Source organism: Phacochoerus africanus, chromosome 5, assembly GCF_016906955.1.
Source record: "Phacochoerus africanus isolate WHEZ1 chromosome 5, ROS_Pafr_v1, whole genome shotgun sequence".
Taxonomy (NCBI): Eukaryota; Metazoa; Chordata; class Mammalia; order Artiodactyla; family Suidae; genus Phacochoerus; species Phacochoerus africanus.
In genome coordinates this window covers 77590655-77610042 of record NC_062548.1, presented here as the reverse complement: position 1 = coordinate 77610042, position 19388 = coordinate 77590655, and the positions used below count along the sequence as shown (strand labels likewise).

General features: G+C 45.2%; 1 protein-coding gene across 1 annotated transcript in view; it reads left to right on the top strand.

The window, feature by feature from the left end:
• Positions 1-19388, top strand: part of ANTXR1 (ANTXR cell adhesion molecule 1) — a 243486-nt gene that overhangs the window by 146798 nt on the left and 77300 nt on the right. Inside the window, exons 13-14 of the mRNA XM_047781884.1 lie at positions 68-163; positions 18731-18772. Coding sequence (XP_047637840.1) covers positions 68-163; positions 18731-18772 — 138 coding nt within the window. The remainder of the gene's footprint in view (positions 1-67; positions 164-18730; positions 18773-19388) is intronic.

Genomic DNA, 19388 nt, shown 5'->3' with positions numbered 1-19388 from the left:
TCACCCCTCCCCACCCAAGCTCGTCGGCCGACCCCACCACTGACCGTCCTCTCTCTTGGCCCCACAGTCTGATGGCTCCATCCTGGCAATCGCCCTGCTCATCCTGTTCCTGCTCCTGGCCCTGGCTCTCCTCTGGTGGTTCTGGCCCCTCTGCTGCACCGTGGTAAGTGCCCCAAGCTCCGCCCAACCCAACCTGGAGCCTCTGGTTGGGTGGCTGAAAGAGTGACACAAGGTTAACAGGACCATGTGTAGGGAGAGGGTAACAAGAAACTGTATAAATAATTAAGAATAACTCGAGACCTTTTTATACAATTTAGACAAAATTTGCAAAAGCTGACATCAATGAAGCCATGAGTCATTAGGAGTCAGTATAGGTTCGGGAATGAGATTGACGATGGACAGACCCTTGGGGTGGGGCAGCTGGAAAGGCCACTCTGGGTCCAGTGCTTAGGAAGGACCAGCAGAATACTGTAAATGATGGATGTTACTTGAGCATGTGTGTGGTACATTTACACACACACACACACACACACACTTGTTGAGTTGCACCAGCTGATACTCTTCCAAAGCCACCTTAGTCTTGGCAACTAGTCAGCCATCTGAGAAAGTGCCTTGCGCCTCTTTATTTTTAACGATAAAGAGTGGCAACTCCCTTTATCTTATTCTTTTAGTTTAACATTTACCCACATGTGCTGAGCACAAGGTCAAAAAGAATGTCCTTCCCATCATCATCACCTGGAGCCACTGCATAGCCAGTGTCTCCCCAGATGGCACAAGGCCCGGAATAACCCCTATCACCTGCCACACTTCCTTGATATGTGGCTGTCTATCAGTTTCTATTCCCTGGCCCCCAGACCAGAAAAAGCACAAACAAAGTAACATCCAGATGAAGTAAAACATTAGCTCTCCCATGTCTAGTTCTAGCACATGCCCTGCCTTTCACCCACAACCGGAGCATGCGCTGTAAAGCCAGGTGCATTTGAAGTGAGCACTGCTCCGATGCCAGTGGCGTTTTCCATTCCCTGCATCTCAGTTCCTCTGTGCCTGGCCAAGCAGGGAAAATAGATGTTGAACTTCTCCAGACAAGCTTTATCTTTGTTTTCACTTTATCTCTGGAAATCCAGCATTGGGCGCTCAGTGCAAGGAGACTCAGATCTGTGTGTCATATAGAAATTGAAGACTCTGAGCACTAGACTTGAACAGAAGGGGGAAATGGCTTCAGACAATATCTTAAAGAGATGGAAAATGAATGAAATGAGAAACTCAGCCAGGATGTCGATCCCCGTGGCAAGGAATTTCTAGAAAGAAAGAAGCTTTTGCACCAACAGAAGCCTCTAGTACCAGGGGAAGAGATGACATGTAGCACACAAGAATGTGTGTGCAGGAGGGGCCCCAGACAGGTGCAAGTCTCAGGTCAATTAGGGCAATCCAGACTGGAGTGATGTCACCAAGATTTTGAACAGAGTCTTACCACAGCAGCGCTCCCCCCGCCCCCAAAAGCATGAGTCAGCCAGAATGTTTTCTTTGGTGATTCAAAAACAAGCATATTTTTAAGTCTAGAATTTGAGGGGAAGAAAATCTTGCAGTGGGCTCTTAAAGAATGGGGGGGGGGCTTGTGGTGGTGGTGGTGACAGCCCCAAAGTGAACACTGGGATTTCTGTTGTAGTAGGCATCACCCTTTGTTCACTTGGTCCCTTTGATTATTAAAAACAGTTCCCTCTGGGTACGGACAGCTAAGAACAATAGAACAGCCAAGCGGTATATCACCACTTACTAGCTGTGTGATCTTGGGCAAGTTGCTCAACCTCTCTGTGCCCCAGTTTCCTCTTCTGCATAATAAGGACAATGAGCTCTGACCTCATAGGTAGATGGAGAAAATTAAAGGAATATATATATATTATGCTATAATATATTATAAATATAGATAAATATGTATCTATAATATATTATAAATATAATATAATTATATAATAATTATAATATATATTAGATATATAGAACAGTTCCTTGTATTGCTATTATTAATAATAATTACTATTATTATTTTAAAATATTTACTATCATAAGAATACATACCTGTACAGTATGACGTTCAGTTTATGTCAGTGGGAAATGTCTCTTTTTTCCAGCTTTATTGAGATATAATTGACATATAGCATTTTTTAAGTTTATAGTGTACAGCTTAATGATTTGACGCATGTATATATTGCTAAAAGTTTACCACGATAAGTTAACATTCATCACCCCACATAGTTACAAATGTTTTTCCTTATGAGAACTTTTAAGTTTTACTTTCTTAGCAGCTGTCAAGTGTACAATACAGTATTCTTAACTGCAGTCCTGTTGTACTTTGCATCTCCAGAGCTTGTTTATCTTATAACTGGAAGTTTGTATACTTTGACTATCTTCACTCAATTCCTCCACCCCACCTCTAGCAACCACAAATCTGATCTCTGTTTCTATGAATTTGGTCCTTTTATATTCCACATGTGAGATCATATGGTACTTGTCTTTCTCTGCCTATCTTATTTCACTTAGCAGATGTCCTCAAGATCCATCCCTGTTGTTGCAAATGGAGAGATTTCCTTCTTTTCATGACTGAGTAGTATTCCATCATATATATACCACATCTTCTTTATCCATTCATCCTTCTATGTACACTTACGTGGTTTTCATGACTTGGCTATTGTAAAATATGTTGCCGTGAATATGAGGGTGCTAGTATTTCTTTGGGATGGTGATTTTGTTTCCTTCAGCCAGAAGCGGAATTGCTTGGTCATATGATAATTACATTTGTAATTTTTTGAGGAACTTCCATCCTGTTTTCCATAGTGGCTGTACCAATTTACATTCCCAGCAATGGTGCACAAGATTCTTGCCAACATTTGTCATCTCTTGTCTTTCTTTTTTTTTTTTTTTGGCCACACCCATAGCATGTGGAAGTTCCTGGGTCAGGGATTGAATCCAAGCCACAGCTCTGGCAACACTGGATCCTTAACTCACTGCACCAGGTCTGGGATCAAACCCAGGAGTGACCCAACCCACTGTAGAGACAGTGTCAGCTCCTTAACCTGCTGCACCACAGCAGGAACCCCTCTCTTGTCTTTTTGCTAATAACCATCCTAACAGGCATGAGGGGATATCTTATTATTTTGATTTCCAGGAAATTGTCTCTTAATTAATGTCTTTCAATATTGGAAGCAGGATCACACCAGGCCAGATCATTTTGCAATTTTCAAAATATTTTTAAATGAATTTTCTGGTTAAGTCTATGTTGTTTTGGAAGGCAGCCAGAATGCCTTAATGTGGTCTGATTTTCTAAGTCCCAAAGGATTTCTTTCCAAGGGAAGTTCTTGAAGATTGATTTTCCTGTTTATGAAGTCTATAAAAAACTGCCCTCACACCTATTTCTAAAAGCTGCCTGGGGTCTGATGCTTGGTATGCCCCCAAATTACTTGTTGATCACTGGCTTCCTTCATGAGTGAGATGTTCTGAGGAAAACGGGATAAAGTCATGTGTTTTCTGAAGGGAGTATGCAGGAAGGAGGGCAAACATCACCTCCCCTTCCCCACCACCCCAGATCCTGGTTCACAGAATGCAGGAAGTCCCCCCACCCGCCCCCCCAGCCATGTGACAGCACCCCTTGCTACAGCCTGGGACTAACAGAGAGCATCCTTGTAAATGATGATCCTGAAACCTTCCTCTCTCACTCTCCCTGCCCTGCCATGAGCATGGGAAATGCCCCATGACCTGGTACCAAAGCTACATCTTGATGATGGGAAATAGCCAGAGAGCAGAAAAAGTCTGCAAAATGAGGAGCCCAGGAGGTTTGTCTCTGCTCTGTCCCTTCCTCCCCCTCCTGCAGTTTTCTCCAGAAATGATATTCAACACGTTTAACAATCCGCAAGCCCCCACATCCCAACTGAGCCAGACATTAACCCTTTAGTGGCTGGATAGGGGGTGGGAAGTGGGGCTCCATGAAGTCCTGGAGGGTGGCAGAGGTCGGAGGGTGGGCACTTAGGTCATACTCATCATAAAGAGCATTTTAAAGTGCAACAACCAGTATGACCAGACCAGGCATAGTGGTTACTATCTGGCCTGCCCTCTGCAAACCTTAGCACCCTCTTGCTTCATGCTGGCTCTTTCTGGAAGAAGAATTCCAAAGGATGCGAGCAGTTGGTGCTACCCATGGCATTTTTCTTTCTGAGAGGACCACACTACCTTCTGGCTCTTACCTTCCAGCTAGATGGAACGTGGGTTAACTGATTGCCCACACAGCAGGAAATAATCTACCAGTAATGACTGATAGAGAATTGACCAGATCCTGGATCAGAACCTTTTAGTGTTTCCCAACTTGGCCCTTGGTAGCCCCAGGTAAAACTTGGGCTCCTAAGATTCCTCCTATTATTCACTGGCACAAAAACACCCACGCTGAAAGGGAGCAAGTCATTGGACTGTGTACCCTGGGCCTATTTGCATTTTCAAAAAAGGAATTCAGGGGTCAATATTTTACCAATCAATAAATTAATCAATCAAGCTCTGCCTCAGTTCCTCAAGGGACATTGCCAGAACACTTCTTTGTGTGTGTGTTCCAATAAAACTTTATTTACAAAAGGATGGCAGGTGCCAGTTTGCTGACTTGTCGGAGTTGCCCTGGGACAGGGACACTCGTGGGGGCACCAGGGGTGGAAGTCATTCCCTGCTGGCCCAAGACAAGGAATCCCTCTCCACAGCCACCCTGAAGCACGACTCTCCCTTGGATTGCCAGAACACTTTAAGCCACGCTGCGGCCACTCCAACTACTCATATTTGGTCCAATATTATTGAAATCTCTAAATTGAACTTTAAAAAGAGGAAGACTAGAAAATCTGAAGGGGAAGACAATGATGCAAAAAAGAGTTAAAATGTATTGTTAGAGGAAATGTTTGAATGGGTGGAGGGAATAAAGTCAGCAATGAATCCAGTTACTAGAGCACCAAACTGTTCTAGAAAATGCAGAGAACCCTGAAAATCTACCATCATCCCAGTCAAGAGGCAGCATCCTGGTGAGCACCTACAGTCCAGCTAGGATGGTAGCCTTATGTGTGCAGACAAAGGCCATCGCGTCCTGCCTAAATTTCCATACGTCGCCAGACCCCGATAGATTCTGATTAGGGCTGGAGACTTGGCACTTCCAAATCAAAAAATCTGGGGGATAGGGAGTTCCTGTTGTGGCTCATGGATTAAGAACCTGACATAGCATCTGTGAGGATGTTAGTTCAATCTCTGGCCTCACTCAATGGCTTAAGGATCTGGCGTTGCCTCAAGCTGCAGCGTAGGTCACGGATGAGGCTTAGATCCAGTGTTGCGGTGGCTGTGGTGTAGGCCAGCAGCTACACCTCCTATTTGACCCCTAGCCCAGGAACTTCCATATGCCGCAGGTGTGGCTGTAAAAATAAATAAATAAATCTGAGGGATAGAATAAATGTCTGACTGGTCTCTTAACCTACTGACCCCAGGACAATCTCAGGAACAACTTCGATTCCCTAATCCCCGCCCCGCCTGCCCTTCCCCATCCCTACACCTCAGCAGAGTAATTGTTAAGTTTTGACCTTTCCTGCTCTCAAGATGCTGGACGAGAACTGCCTGAGCACACTGATGGGGCCTCTGTGCATTCGCAGGACTTGGCATTGCTTAGCCATCCTGACGGAGCCACGAATTCCATCCCACAGCGCCTCTCCCAGGCCATTACCATCCTCCTACTTCTGGCCCTTTCACTCTCAGTAGACAACCTGCTTTTCTGTCTCAGCGAGATGGCACTTTCGGGCATCCAGCTCCGAGATCCCCTCTCGGACACAGCCTGGCCCTCTCCCTCTTTCCACTTGTGTCCTTCGTTTTGTTCTCTCTGCCTGTGGTATCTTCATCCTTTCCTCTCAGCTGCCTTCTTCCCCTCTGCCTCCCCTCCTTCAACCTTTAAACAGGTCTCCTACCGCCTTCCTCCCTCCAGCCGTCCATCTTCCCTCTCCCTCTCATTCACCTGCAAATGTCTCTGCTGAGCGGAGAGTCCATGATTCTTCCTCCACCCTCTGCACCCGCCCTCCCCCCACCATCGCTGCTCTAGCCTGTGCCTTGGGAGCTTGAACTCCCCAGCCAGGGGTCTCTGCTCCTTCCTCCTTCTACTTTAGCTCTTTCAGCAATGGGCACTCACTCCGTCCAACCCCCTCCTCTGCTGGCTGCTGTGGACTCTTCTCCTAAATCTGTCTCCAGGTTTTCCCGTCTCCTGCTGCTCACCTCTTGTTCTCTGGTTCTCTGGAATTTTTTCAGTCCTCTATGGTGTCCCTGGGCAATATCACCAATGCTCATGAGTTCAACTACAGTGGATACACTGAGGGCTGCTTAATGTGGCCACGACTCACTGGTCTTGGCTTCAGAGGACCAGGCCCACGGGATCAGGACCCATCTCCAGTGTGGGCATCTCCCCCCGCCAGCATGTCCTTACTAAACTCATTATGTTGCCCCCAAAACTGCTCTTCAGGAGTTCCCATTGTGGCTCAGAAGGTTAAGAACCTGACATAATGTCCGCGAGAATGCAGGTTCGATCCCTGGCCTCGCTCAGGGGGTTAAAGATCCAACATTGTCACAAGTTGAGATGCAGGTCGCAGATGCAGCTCTGATCCTGTGTTGCTGTGGCTGCACCTGTGGCGCAGGCCGGCAGCTGTAGCTCTGATTCGATCCGCTAGCCTGGGGAACTTCCACGTGGTTCAGTTGCAGCCATAAAGAGAAAAACAAATTGCTCTTCATAGATGGATGGGTCACCATCCTCTGAGCTGCCCGAACTAGAGGCGGCAGAGTGATCACCAGCATCTCCTCTGTCGCTCCTTACCCTCTCTCATTTCAGAGTTGTCTATAACATATCCTCTTCTCTCATACCCTGTCTTATGTGGCACATCCATCCACACCCTCTACCCCAGCAGTGTCTGGCACTCAGTAGTTGCTTAATAAATAGTTGGGAATGAATGAATGTCATTGCCTTAGTCTAGGTTTCTCCCACCTGAACTTTTGCAATGACTTTCTAACTGCTTAGTCTTTCTCACCATCAGTAGGTTTTTTCTTTTTTTAAAAAAAGAAAAAAAATTAATCCAGTCATGGTCCCATTCACTTCCCTGCCCTAAATCTTCTTGACTATTCAATGTCTCTAAAATAGACTTCAGATTCCTTGATGTGGGGAGTTCCCATTGTGGCTCAGCAGTAATGAGCCCAACTAGTATCCATGAGGACACAGGTTCAATCCCTGGCCTTGCTTAGTGGGATAAAAGAAAATTATGTAACAGATTTAATTTTAAGATTTTAAGAATTATGAAAAGGATTGTGTTTAATTCACTTTATTGAATTTCCAAGGTAGTTCAACAAATAAGCCCCTTTTACATTTCCAGTGACAATTTGCAAGGGACAAAAACTAATCAGAAAGTTGATATGCCTTAAACTGAAATAAAAATAGTCTTCAGGACTTCTCACTGTGGCACAATGGGATTGGTGGTGTCTCTTCAGCACTAGGGCGCAGGTTCGATCCCCTGCCCAGCACAGTGGCTTAAAGGGGCCGGTGTTGCCTCAGCTGCAGCATAGGTTGCAGCTGTGGCTCAGATTCGATCTCTGCCCCAAGAACTCCTCATGTGGCAGGGTGGCCAAAAATTTTTTTAAAATAAAATAAAATCTTCAAATAATGCCCTCCACACCTTTCAGCATAATATTGAATGTTTAGGGCCAGACAACCTAACCTAGCATCACCAAAGGGATTTACTGACAGTTAATTTCATAGAAACCTGTTGCATACAAGCAGCTCCTTAGCCAGGCATCTTGGACCTTGACGTAGCGTGCTTTCTGGATCCCTTGCCAGCCTCCACCCATTCCCATCTGGACACGCCTTGCTCTGCAGCTTACAAGATTACGTCCCACGAGTACACAGAGTTCTGCCCTGGCCTGCCCTCACCCTGCAGTTCTGCCCACATACCCCACACGCCCAGTCTGTTCTCGTCTCCATGTCACCATCATGGCTTCCCTCATTCCTGCTGGGCTGGCCCTGTGACTTGTCTGGGGACCCACCCACCCCCATCTTCATGCCCCTGGGGCAGCTGGAAAGAGGCAAGCTGCCATGAAAGTCACCTGGCTTCCAATACGAGTTCTTCCTCCATCAGTGAAGGGCAGATCTTATAACTGTCATTTCCTCATGTGAAAAATTAGAAAAGGGGAACTATATTGGTGCTAAGGTTGCTTTGTTAAATTCTCACCTTCTACAAGTGAATCTGTGGCTCTTCTTCAACGCTTCTTGGCCTGTGGTTCTCAGACCTAGTTACCCATCAAAATATGCTGCAAGTAATCAGGGACAGCATTTCCAAACATCGTCCACCTAAGCTTCTTTGGACCCTGGAGCCTCTCCCTTGGCCTCCCCCCTCCCATTAGCACACTGAGATCTAGAAGGACACCAGTCCTTCTCAAACAGTTATTAACATACTGATACCTAGCAGGACACTAATATTTTGCCAAAGACTGTTTGGGAACCATAATCGCAAAGAATGTTGAATTGGCTGAAAGTCAGATTCCTGGGTTCCTAGGTGCGGCCCTTTCCCTATCCTCTTCCTGGAAGGCTGGGTCAGTACCATCGAGCTTGAACACACTGTGAACATCATGTCACATCCTCATGTCGTGTGTGCCCTGCTCAGGTCCCATAGGCACAGCCAGTGGCTGGGATCGCCTAGCCCATGACCCAGGTAGACCAGATGCTCTTCCTCCAAGCCTCAGGGAATCTGAATTCATGGTTTTTTGTTGTTGTTGTTTTTTTAACTGACTCAGAGTTTTGTATTGACTAGAACCACATCTAGTGGAGAATGTGCATAGCTATTCTTTTAAATTACCATGTACATCGTTGAGGCCTTATCAACTAATGTTAAAATTCCTGCCACTACTCTCACTTGAGTTATGGATGAATTTGGCCTTTTAAATAGTCCCAGTCTTAAGGGGGATAAGATGAGAGGCCAAAAATTACTTGAAATTTGAGTTCCAAGTGCAAAAAACACAAAGTTGAACTCATTTCTTTGAAAATGTCTTGTACTACATTCTAGATCAACACCCTTGGCACTAGCCTTGACTGAACTTTTACACTGTAAAATTATTGGATTCAGACAGTACTTGGCCAGGAGTAACCCACTCTAATCAGCTGTGAGGTTTCTATTACATTTATACCATTTGTATAGTAAGATTCATTTATCTGTCATCAGCTAGTATCTCATACTTCCTGGCCCTTTTCCATATTGCACTGCCTAGTTTCTCTAGGTTTATTGAAATTTTTTTTTTTTTTTTTTTTGGCTCTTTAGGGCCGCACTTGCAGCATATGGAAGTTCCCAGGCTAGGGGTCGAATCAGAGCTGTAGCTGCTGGCCTACACCACAGCCACAGAAAATGCAAGATCCAAGCTGTGTCTGCAACCTACGCCACAGCTACATCACAGCAACACCGGATCCTTAACCCACTGAGCAAGGCCAGGGATAGAACCTGCATCCTCATGGATGCTAGTCAGATTCTTTTCCACTGAGCCACTGTGGGAACTCCCAGATATGCAATGTTTTAAATCGAAGGCTCCAAATAACTTTAAGTATCTAAATACAACATTTCAACTAACTCCTTTGATCATGCAAGAGGTAATCATTTATGAAAAATCAATTACTTCCCACTGCTGCTATACGGGACTTAATAGCAAAATAAAAATTAAATTTCCTGGAAAAAAATAATAAAAGTTATTTTAAATGTATAGCCAGGCTCACAAGAAAAATAGGCATTTCCAGGGACAAAATAAAGAAGGTTCTGGAAATCAGATGGTTAGCTGACCCTAAAGCAGTGGCTATGAAATAAAATTCTGTAACCTAGAATTTTATTTCATAGCCATAGATGTTTGAGAGTCAGAAATCTTCTGCCTAAAGCTGGGACCTTGAGTAAAAGGATGGGCTATGAATTTGATATGTGTGTTGGCTGCGGGGGGGGGGCTAAGAATTCAGAACCACATCCTGTTGGTTTTAAAGTTCAAATGTATATTACTTGGGGTTCTATAAATTGCAAACTGGAAAAAAAAAGGGGGGGGTCAGGGTTTGGAAGTGCTTAGGAATCTGCAAAAGGAAACTTGAATCCTTTCTGGCAGGTTGAGCCCTTAGCTCAGTCTTCATAGGATTCTCATCGGTAAATGCAAACTACACATGAGTTCACGATCAAAAATTACCAAAAATCCAAGGAATATTATCACTCTGACTCCTTGAGGTTTTACTGCCCATGGAAAGCACAAAACACCAAAAATCGGTTGAGAAGTCGGGCCCTGTCATTGGTCTTTCCTGTGCTCACTACAAAGTTAACAACAGTTGAGAAGCAGGTACATCAGACGTTCTCTATTTCTCCTATAACATGAAGGGTAATAGAAATATCACTGTGTATGGAATTTTAACCTCGTGAAAATAACAGGACTAGTGGGGAAAATCAGTTCAGAACAGGACTTTCAAACTGTGCAACCTTATAAAATAATTTCTGAAATTAATAATAAACTAAAAATGTCCACCTTTGAAGCATCTTACATTCTTAATTAAAATAATGTTGCAGTATAAATAGCAATATGTCTCAATTTTTAAAAAGCAAACACATGAAGTTTCATGGTGGTTTTGAGTGTGATGTAGCCCTGTGCCTTTGAGTTACAGGATGGAAAGAAGGACATTCTTAGGACGAAGTGTCACAACAACAGAGGTGGATGGCTGTGACTAATTGTCTTGTTATTCCTTCTGCACCAACTTAAAATAGAAGCCCAGCTTTTGTTGTTTTGCCAGGGTCTTATTTTCATAACAAAACAAAACAAAAAAGCTATTTTCATGGTTCCAAATAAGACCAAATACCACATAAGTGCTCTTCAGCTACTCTCAGCATTATAGCCTTTTCTTCAATCCATGACACTTGCTTCTAATCCCCTTAAAGCAAATGGTGGGTCCCATGCATTCCATTCTCCTTTCCTTGTGTTCTTCAGTGTGGTCTCTGATGAAGCTCAACATGGGTTCCTTTACTCCTCTTGCTCTCATGGTATCCCACACATCTTGTCTCTTCATCAGCTTCTGCTCCACAACTTAGGGCTTTCCTCTTTCCCTGAATCCCTGGATTCTTATAATGCTTACATTGAGGGTGCTAGATTAAATGCTTTCATGAAGAAAAGTACACACGCTCATGAGCATGGTATGTAATTGCATTGCAGAACGGCAAAGAGAAGTGAGAAAACAGATGAGGTGTGTGCAAGTTTGGGGTATTTCTTCCAGGCTGCTCAGGGCTGAACGGCATCTTCACATCCACCTGGTAGTATTTGGTGGCACCCAATGTACTCAGCTCACACTTTAAAATGGTTAATGTTAGGTGAATTTTACCATAACTAAACAATCTAAAATGTGTACAGGCATACTTCTGAAATATTCCAGGTTCCATTCCAGACCACCACAAGAAAGCAAATATCATACTAAAGTGAGTCACATGAATTTTTTGATTTCCCAGTGCCTATAAAAGTTAGGTATGGATTGAAGCATGACATGTGCCATCTGTTACATGTATGTGATATGTAAATTTATTCATACGTGATAGGGAAACTGGGCGATAAAATCACTAAACCGTGAAATTATATTAGCTCAAAAAATGATTTTTCACAGGGTAAAGGAGGTCATATACAGGCAGACCTTGCTTTATTGTACTTTGCCAATAGGCGTTTTTAACAAGTTGGAAGTTTGTGGTGACCGTGAGTTGAGTGTCTTTTGGCACCATTTTTCCAAAAGGATTTGTTCACTTCATGTCTCTGTGTCACATTTTGGTAATACTCTCAATATTTCAAACTTTCTCTTTATTATATTTGCTGTGGTGATCTGTGATCTGTGATCTTTGATATTACTGTTGCAAAAAGATTATGACTCACTGAAGGCTCAGATGTTTCGCATATTTTAGCCATAAAGTATTTTTAGATTAAGGTGTGTACATTGTATAGGCATAATGCCACTGCATATTCAATTGCACATGCGGTTTTCAAATTTTCAGGAAAGCTTCTTTAAAATTTATTTGGGGACATTAAGCAGGAAGCCACAGAGCAAGTGAATTTACTTGGAGGCTGGGGATAGAATGGGATATAGATTGTGTCAATAAAGTACCATAATTAACCGTGGATCCAACCTGTAACTCTAACGAGCTCCCCAAGATGCATCCATGTGTCACAATCCACTCTTGGCAGTTGAGGCTATTAGCGCATCAATTACTAAAGAATCATTTATATGGAGGGTTGAGAGACTAAGCTTCCATTTTGTATCACTGAAGTTTTTATTTGACAGGAAAAGATGTTTAGAATTATCAGAAGTACTTTCTTGGGGAGTTCACATCATGGCTCAGCTATGAACAAACTGACTAGTATGCATGAAGATTTGGGTTCCATCCCTGGCCTCTCTCAGTGAGTTAAGGATCTGGAGTTGCTGTAAACTGTGGTATAGGTCGCAGATACAGCTCTGATCCCATGTTGCTGTGGCTGTGGTGTAGGCTGGCAGCTATAGCTCCGATACGACCCCTAGCCTGGGAACCTCCATATGCCACAGATGTGGCCCTAAAGAAAAGACAAAAGAAAAAAAAAAGAAAAACAAATGCTTTATTGGAATTCATGCTGTGGCTCAGTGGGTTAAAAACTTGATGTTGTCTCTGAGGATGCGGGTTCAATCCCTAGCCTCACTCGGTGGGTTAAAGATCCGGTGTTGCCATAAGCTGCAGTGTAGGTAGAAGATGAGACTCAGATTTGGTGTTATCATGGCTGTGGCATAGGCCACACCTGCAGCTCTGATTTGACCCATGGCCAGGGAGCTTCCAAATGCCACAGGTATGGCCATTAAAAAAAAAAAATGCTTCCCTTACCTTTTTCTTTATAATGTACATTCATTCCTTCCAGAAATAGTGACTGAGTAAGAAGTGCTGAGTATGTGTCAGGAGATACAAACTGAACCAAGTATGCCCAGGTCTTTTAGAAGCTTAGAGTCCAGTTCTTTTTGCAAAAGAAAAAGATGCATATGCAGTGCAGCTAGTTGACTGCCAATAGTGCAGCAAAAGATAAAATCGGTATTCCTAACTCCCAGGGCACCCTCTGGCTTCGATTGCGTCAGGGCTGGGTCCAGGAGTTCAGGCCATGCCACCTCTGCACAGTCATGAGCACAAATGCTTGCCAGAGGAAGCCAAGAGAGTTTCCTCCAGAAATCGTTCTGTCTTCCCTCAGATGGGACACATGAGCAATGGAGACCCCATAGCTCCTGACAATAGAGCATGGACATCATAACTTTTCAACTGAAACATTTTCAAACCTGATGTTTCTAATCAGCCTTCAGCAACATGCAACAGAATACTCATAGGAGTGTCTGGCTTAAAGCAAAACATACCTCCACATATCTAATTGAGGCATAGCATTGTTAGAAATAAGCCAGTACATGGTTCTCAAAGTGTGATCCATGGGCCAGCAGCACAAGCATCATTTGGGAGCTCATTCGAAATGCAAAGACCCCACTCCAGACTGACTAATAAGAAACTCAAGGATGCAGCCCAGAGGTCTGTGTTTTAAGAAGTCCTCTAGACAACTGCGGTGCTCGAGAAGGTTTAAAACTACTGAGCTCATTCAAAGTAGCGGACAAGTGCCTAATTTCGTTAATAGAGTAGTTAATTGAAGCCATTCTCTTGGACTTTGGCTGGGCAGCAGAATGGGCTGGGTGCCAAGGATGTGTCTCCTTTGCAATAAGAGAAGCCCACCATCGGTGTAAAGGAGGTTGCAGGAGATGCTCCTCATCCGGCTCAAGCAAAAACGACACTGAGACACTGAAGACAATCTAAGAAGAAAAGGGGTACCTGAAGAAGTCCCAGTTGTGTCAGACTTCTCATGCCATAAGATGAGGATCTAACTTAAGCTTGTACAGCTTAGCCTACCGCCAACTGCTGTCAGAGTGAAGAGACAGGGGAGATTAGGAGGAGAATTGGGAAGCGGTGGTGATAGAGCCATGGCAGGGGACCATGGGAACTAGCCAGGCCTGGAGACCTCTCACTCCTCCTGCAGTACATTGACCGGACTCACGAGATTAAATGAAATGTCTAGTGAGCCAGGGTGGCCATCGTCCAGGAAGAGGAAGAGGTGCCAGTGTCAGAAATCAACTGGACTGCATTCTGCATCCCATGGCACAGGACTGCTGCAGAAGAGACGGAAGAGCAACAAAGTGCAAGAAACAAATGTAAATTAGGAGCAATCTTCAGTGCTTCTGGAGGAAAAAACTGAGCCAAGATAAACTCACTGGCATTTTACTTCACCTTCACATCTTTAAAATACATTTTAAGAGGGAGCTTTATAGAGACCTAAAGAGTTGAACTTGACTTCTAAAACACAGTAAAGTTCCAAGGGGTCAAACAGGACCTTTCTACCTAGTCATCCCATGCTAACTGCATCCCCACACCTTCCATCTAAGGGCAAACTAAGAGCTCTGCCCAAAAACTTGAATTCATTTTGACTCCATGAGAAGTTGCCAGTAAGGTTTTAATTGAATGCAAGTCTTTTCAAGCTTGCTTTCCTTTATGCATACAAGTCTTTGTCAAACCTGGCTCCATGTCACATCTACCTAAACAAACATGGACTAAAGTAGAATTAGAAGGGGAAAGGAGACACATCTCCCAATTCACAGCAGAGATAGTTTCAAGAAATTCTCAGGGAGCAAAGAAACACCAATCGAATTCCTAAGTTCTCTATCCCATCTTCTTTTTCTTATCCTCTTTCACTTCACCAGTCCAACCATTAATGCAAAAGGGGCTCTAGAGCAGCTGTCCCACGAAGGCAACGGGTTATTTTCTCCTCATCCAAAACATGCAGCCTGAAACTAATAGTAAGCAGAGATGTAGTGTTGGCCTCTGGAGGAAAAATATGAAATATGTCTCCAGAGTTATCCCCAGTACTGCCATGTTATGCTTCCAAGTATACTTAAGGGACATTCCTCTTCAACATTTTTCTAAGGATCTCTCAAACTTACCCATCTTCTGTTTGTCCCTCCTAATGAGGAAGGAGCTGACAAGACCACCCACAACCAAGAGGAAGCGCCTGGAACCTTCTGAGAAGGGAGTGGCCCAAATCGGGCCTAAGCTTGGTGGTGCTGAGTTTGCATTCTCTCTCTCCTCTCTGTCTCGCTGTCTCTCTCTCTCTCTCTCTCTCTCTGTCTCGGCTACAGCATGTAGCAGCTTGATGTGGGATCCTAGTTCCCAGACCAGGGATTGAACCCAAGCCACAGAGGTTAAGTGCTAGATCCTAACCACTAGACCACCAGGGAACTCCCTAGCTTGCATTCTTTTTGGACATGCACTTGGCCTTGTTGGAAATGCACTTGGCCTTTAATTATGTTTAGAAGTGCTACAGAAAACACTGAGTTATGTGAGACCCCCATAAAGAGGACCTTGCTCATTCTGTGAGGCCCTGGGCGACTTCTCTGGGGAGGTGATTTATCCAGTGAACAGGTTCACAAATAGGGGTACTTTCAGATGTGTGGACAAATCAGGGAGGGGTAGAAGCATTTAGGCAGAAGACCTAGTGGGGCACGTGGAAGGGGCCAGAAGGTGTTGGGAGACCGAAGAGCAGAAAGTGAAGGGGGTGGGGAGAGGGGCAAGGTAGGGGGGTGGGCGGAGGGATACATCGTGCAGGCCTTGTGGGGGCCAGGGCAGTTTGCTTTTTATCCTGTGAGCTGGGGTCCACTCTGCAGCACTTTAGCACTAATTGCTCTTCCAAGCAACCTGGGCTCAGACCTCAGGAGGGGTGAGGTGGGAGGGCTGACATGTCCCTGTGCTCAGAGCACTCTGTTGGGTGGCCCCCAGGCATGCTGGTCTTGACGGGAGGGTTTGGCTTCCTCGCAAACAGCCCATCCAGCTTCAAGGCTTGGAATAATCATCTCATGATGTCAACTTAGCCTGCCTGGATCCCACTTTGAGATGCTCTCCTGCCAGGCTCTGGGTGAGCTGCTCCCTGCCCCCAGGGGAAGACTGGCGGGTTGGGGGCTGGAAGCAATAGGAAGACGTCTTTCTCATTCCCACTGAAAATAGCCAGACACCCAACCAATGAGGCCAAATTGGGGGTGCCCAAATCCTGTCTACCTAAACATGATGGCATTCTTCCAGAAGCTCAGGTGCCTAATTTCCAAGGACGTCAGTGTGGACTCTGGCTTATAAATTAGTCCATCTTTGATTAATACTTAACAAATCATGCATTTTGGCATTGTCTTTTGGGTTCCCCTTGGGACAGTGCTGGATGGAGAATTTAATAAACACCCACTAAGTCAGTTACCTTGAACGTCAGCCCACTGATGGGTTGGTTTGAGTGGTGGGCCTCTTGGCTGATGTCAGCATTTCCTGGTTGATGTCATGTGCTTACACATATGTGGTGAAACATACTGCTGCTGACCCCCCCTGAAGCCCCTGGCCACTGTCTGAACACCAGTCTCCTGTCTCAACTCATTTTATGAAGTTCTGGCTTTGCAGCTGCTCCATCTGGAAACCACCACACATATTCATTTTACTATATGCAGGGGATTGAGCGACACCTTTGTTAAAGATGCAATAAAAGCAAGAGATTGAGACCACAAGAAAGGGAAAGGGGAATGATAATAATGTGCACCATCCACCGAGCATCCCCTCTGGGTCAGATGTTTTGCAGACAATGCTGCTCATCATGATTCAGTTCCTGCAAGGCTAGTGTCATTGCTCCCATCTCACAGACGAGGACCGTGGTGATCAGGGCAGTTTGGGAACTTAGATCCTCATAGTCAGAAAAAGGCAGGTCTGGGGCCCACATTGGACAACAGCTCTGGGCTTGCATGCAGCGAGGGAGGAAGCTGATGGCGCCATGAAGACAGAAGCGCAGTTACTCTGCCATGAACCTCTAGCTACCCAAGCACACTGCCCACAGCCCTTATCACCATCTGGCCATATTCCCAAATATCCCACTCTCCCTTCACTCCCCTCCCTAACCCAGCCCTTAGAGAAGAGATACATTCCAGATCGCTCTCCCCAGAGCCTCACCCCTCCCTCCAGTTTCCAGGCATTTCCTGTTTTAAAATCCTCACTGCCTCTGGGTTGATGGGAAATCAGCACTGGGCAGTAATGACCCTCCTCAGAGATATTTTTTAAAGAAATTTGGAGCCAGTGTTGAGTGGGTGAGCAAAATCATGGCTTCATGTTTTCCAACGATCTTCAGCAGGCTTCCCACGATGGCCAGGAAGTGGAGGCAGATAAAATGATAGTTTGAAGAGGGCTTAGCCTCTGCCTCTTGATTCATCAACGACCATCCTTTTAGGTGACTGGAAACTCCATCTTCTAGCTGGTGTTAGTAGAGCCTCAAGTCAATATCCTGTCTCCATATTAAAAAAAAAAAAAATTTTTTTTTAAATATCCTGTCTCCACATACCGACATGACATCTTAGGTTGTCAGTAGCCTGGGTGACAGCAGTAGGACCCAAAGCCCAAATGAGGTCCCAGAATAATCATCAAATCAAAGGTGATATGTGCTTAGTAGGAGGGAGAGGGGAGGAAGAGCTGTCTGGTAGGCAGCCTGCCCTGCCGCCAGGAAAGTGTTCCAACTAAATTAAGGAACTGGTCCCATAGACGGCACCTGAGCAGCCATCCACAAAGTGGTCCAGGCCAGCCCTGAGGTTAAGACATCAAACAATTGGTAATGACTTTCATTTTATCAGAATCCTTCAGGGAGAAGGACTGCACGTAGGGGACCCAACATTCTGATAATAAGCTAGGGGTGTGAGAGGAGGGAGCCTTCCCAGGACATGGTGCAGTCAGAGTGGATAATGGCCAAACTATTGTAAAAGACTCTAAATTGAATTAACTACAAGGGTGCAGGAGCTTTCTTTTTATAAATGGGGTGTGCAAGTTGGAGCTAAGACAGGCTGCTTATTGTCACCCTCCTGTCCTCCTGCCCTGTCCTTCTCCCATGTGTCTCCCATCCTCTCGTTGGTTAGAAGGGCCTCCCCATTGCTTACCTGTCCAGCATGTCCACATGCCTGTCCTTAACCCCGATGATGGGGCATATGCAGAGTCCAGTCTTGTGATACTCTTATGTAAATCTTGGTACCTCTTAAATTTCTGGGCCCTTGAAAGGAATCCCTGGTTAGCCCTTCTTTGCTGCCCTCTCTTGGGACTCAGTCTGCCTGATCATCACACCCTCCCCCCATGGGTACCATCTGGGGCCAGTGACAGTTAATGGGATGGCCAACAGTTTGAGTGTGGTCCCTACCTGACTTATCTCTGCAGCACTATCTTCACTTCTGTTGTGTACAGTTCTTTGTTACACATGCAGAGGTTTAGATGGATAGCTGAATGGTTTCATCATGAATGACGAGATGAATATGGGAGTGAATTCATTTGCAGGATAGCTACCTGGGGTAAAGGATGAAGCTGTTACCTGAGAAACATTTTTTTTTTCTCTATACAAAACTACAGCAGACACAGCTACGTGTGGAACCCTCAGCCTGGCTCATGCTCTAACTGACTGAGCTCCTCTGCCCAAAGAGACACTGGCCTTGCTTGGGCCCATTACTATGGTAATGATGGCCACACCACCCAGACATCTCTGGCAAGCGGGCCTCTTGGAAAGCAGGTGGCTGGAGATTTCCACTGACTTGTTCTTGTTCTTTTCTTTGCAGATTATCAAGGAGGTCCCTCCACCCCCAGCGGAGGAAAGTGAGGTGAGTGACCAGAGCTGGGGCTGGCCCGGTGGACAGGGTGGCAGAGTGGGGCAGGGAGGTGACTGGGCTGGCCCGAGACCTGAGTCTGGCCCCTGCAATGCAGAGCTCAGTGGGGCCGGGACTCCCATTGCATACAAAGCGGGAGGAGGTCTTTGCCTCTTTGCTAACCAAGGATAAAAAGGAACTCAGCTGAACTGGCAGCCATAGGCAGAATGGTTTTTGGAAGATTTCCTCCTTGCAGGGATAAAATTTGAGATGCTTTTATCAATACAACTATTTGGAGCCCCAAAGTACTGATTTTTCCTCTGAAACACACACTCGATGGATCTTTCTTCTCCCTATAGAGACCTGTTTTATGTGGTTAAGTCAGGGTGCATTCACCACATTCTCCAAACAATCAGGGGTTCTAGGAACAGATTGATGTTGGAGTATGACATTGTTCTTTAATTTAAAACAGTGTTACTTAAAGATTTGCCAGGCAGCAAGGAAAATATACTGGAGGGGGATATTCTAATATCCTGGCCTTGCAAAAGATATTAGATCCTCATCACTCGAAGGAAGGAAAAATACTTTAGACTCCACCGTAAACTGTCCAACAAGCGGGTCTGGTGCGTGT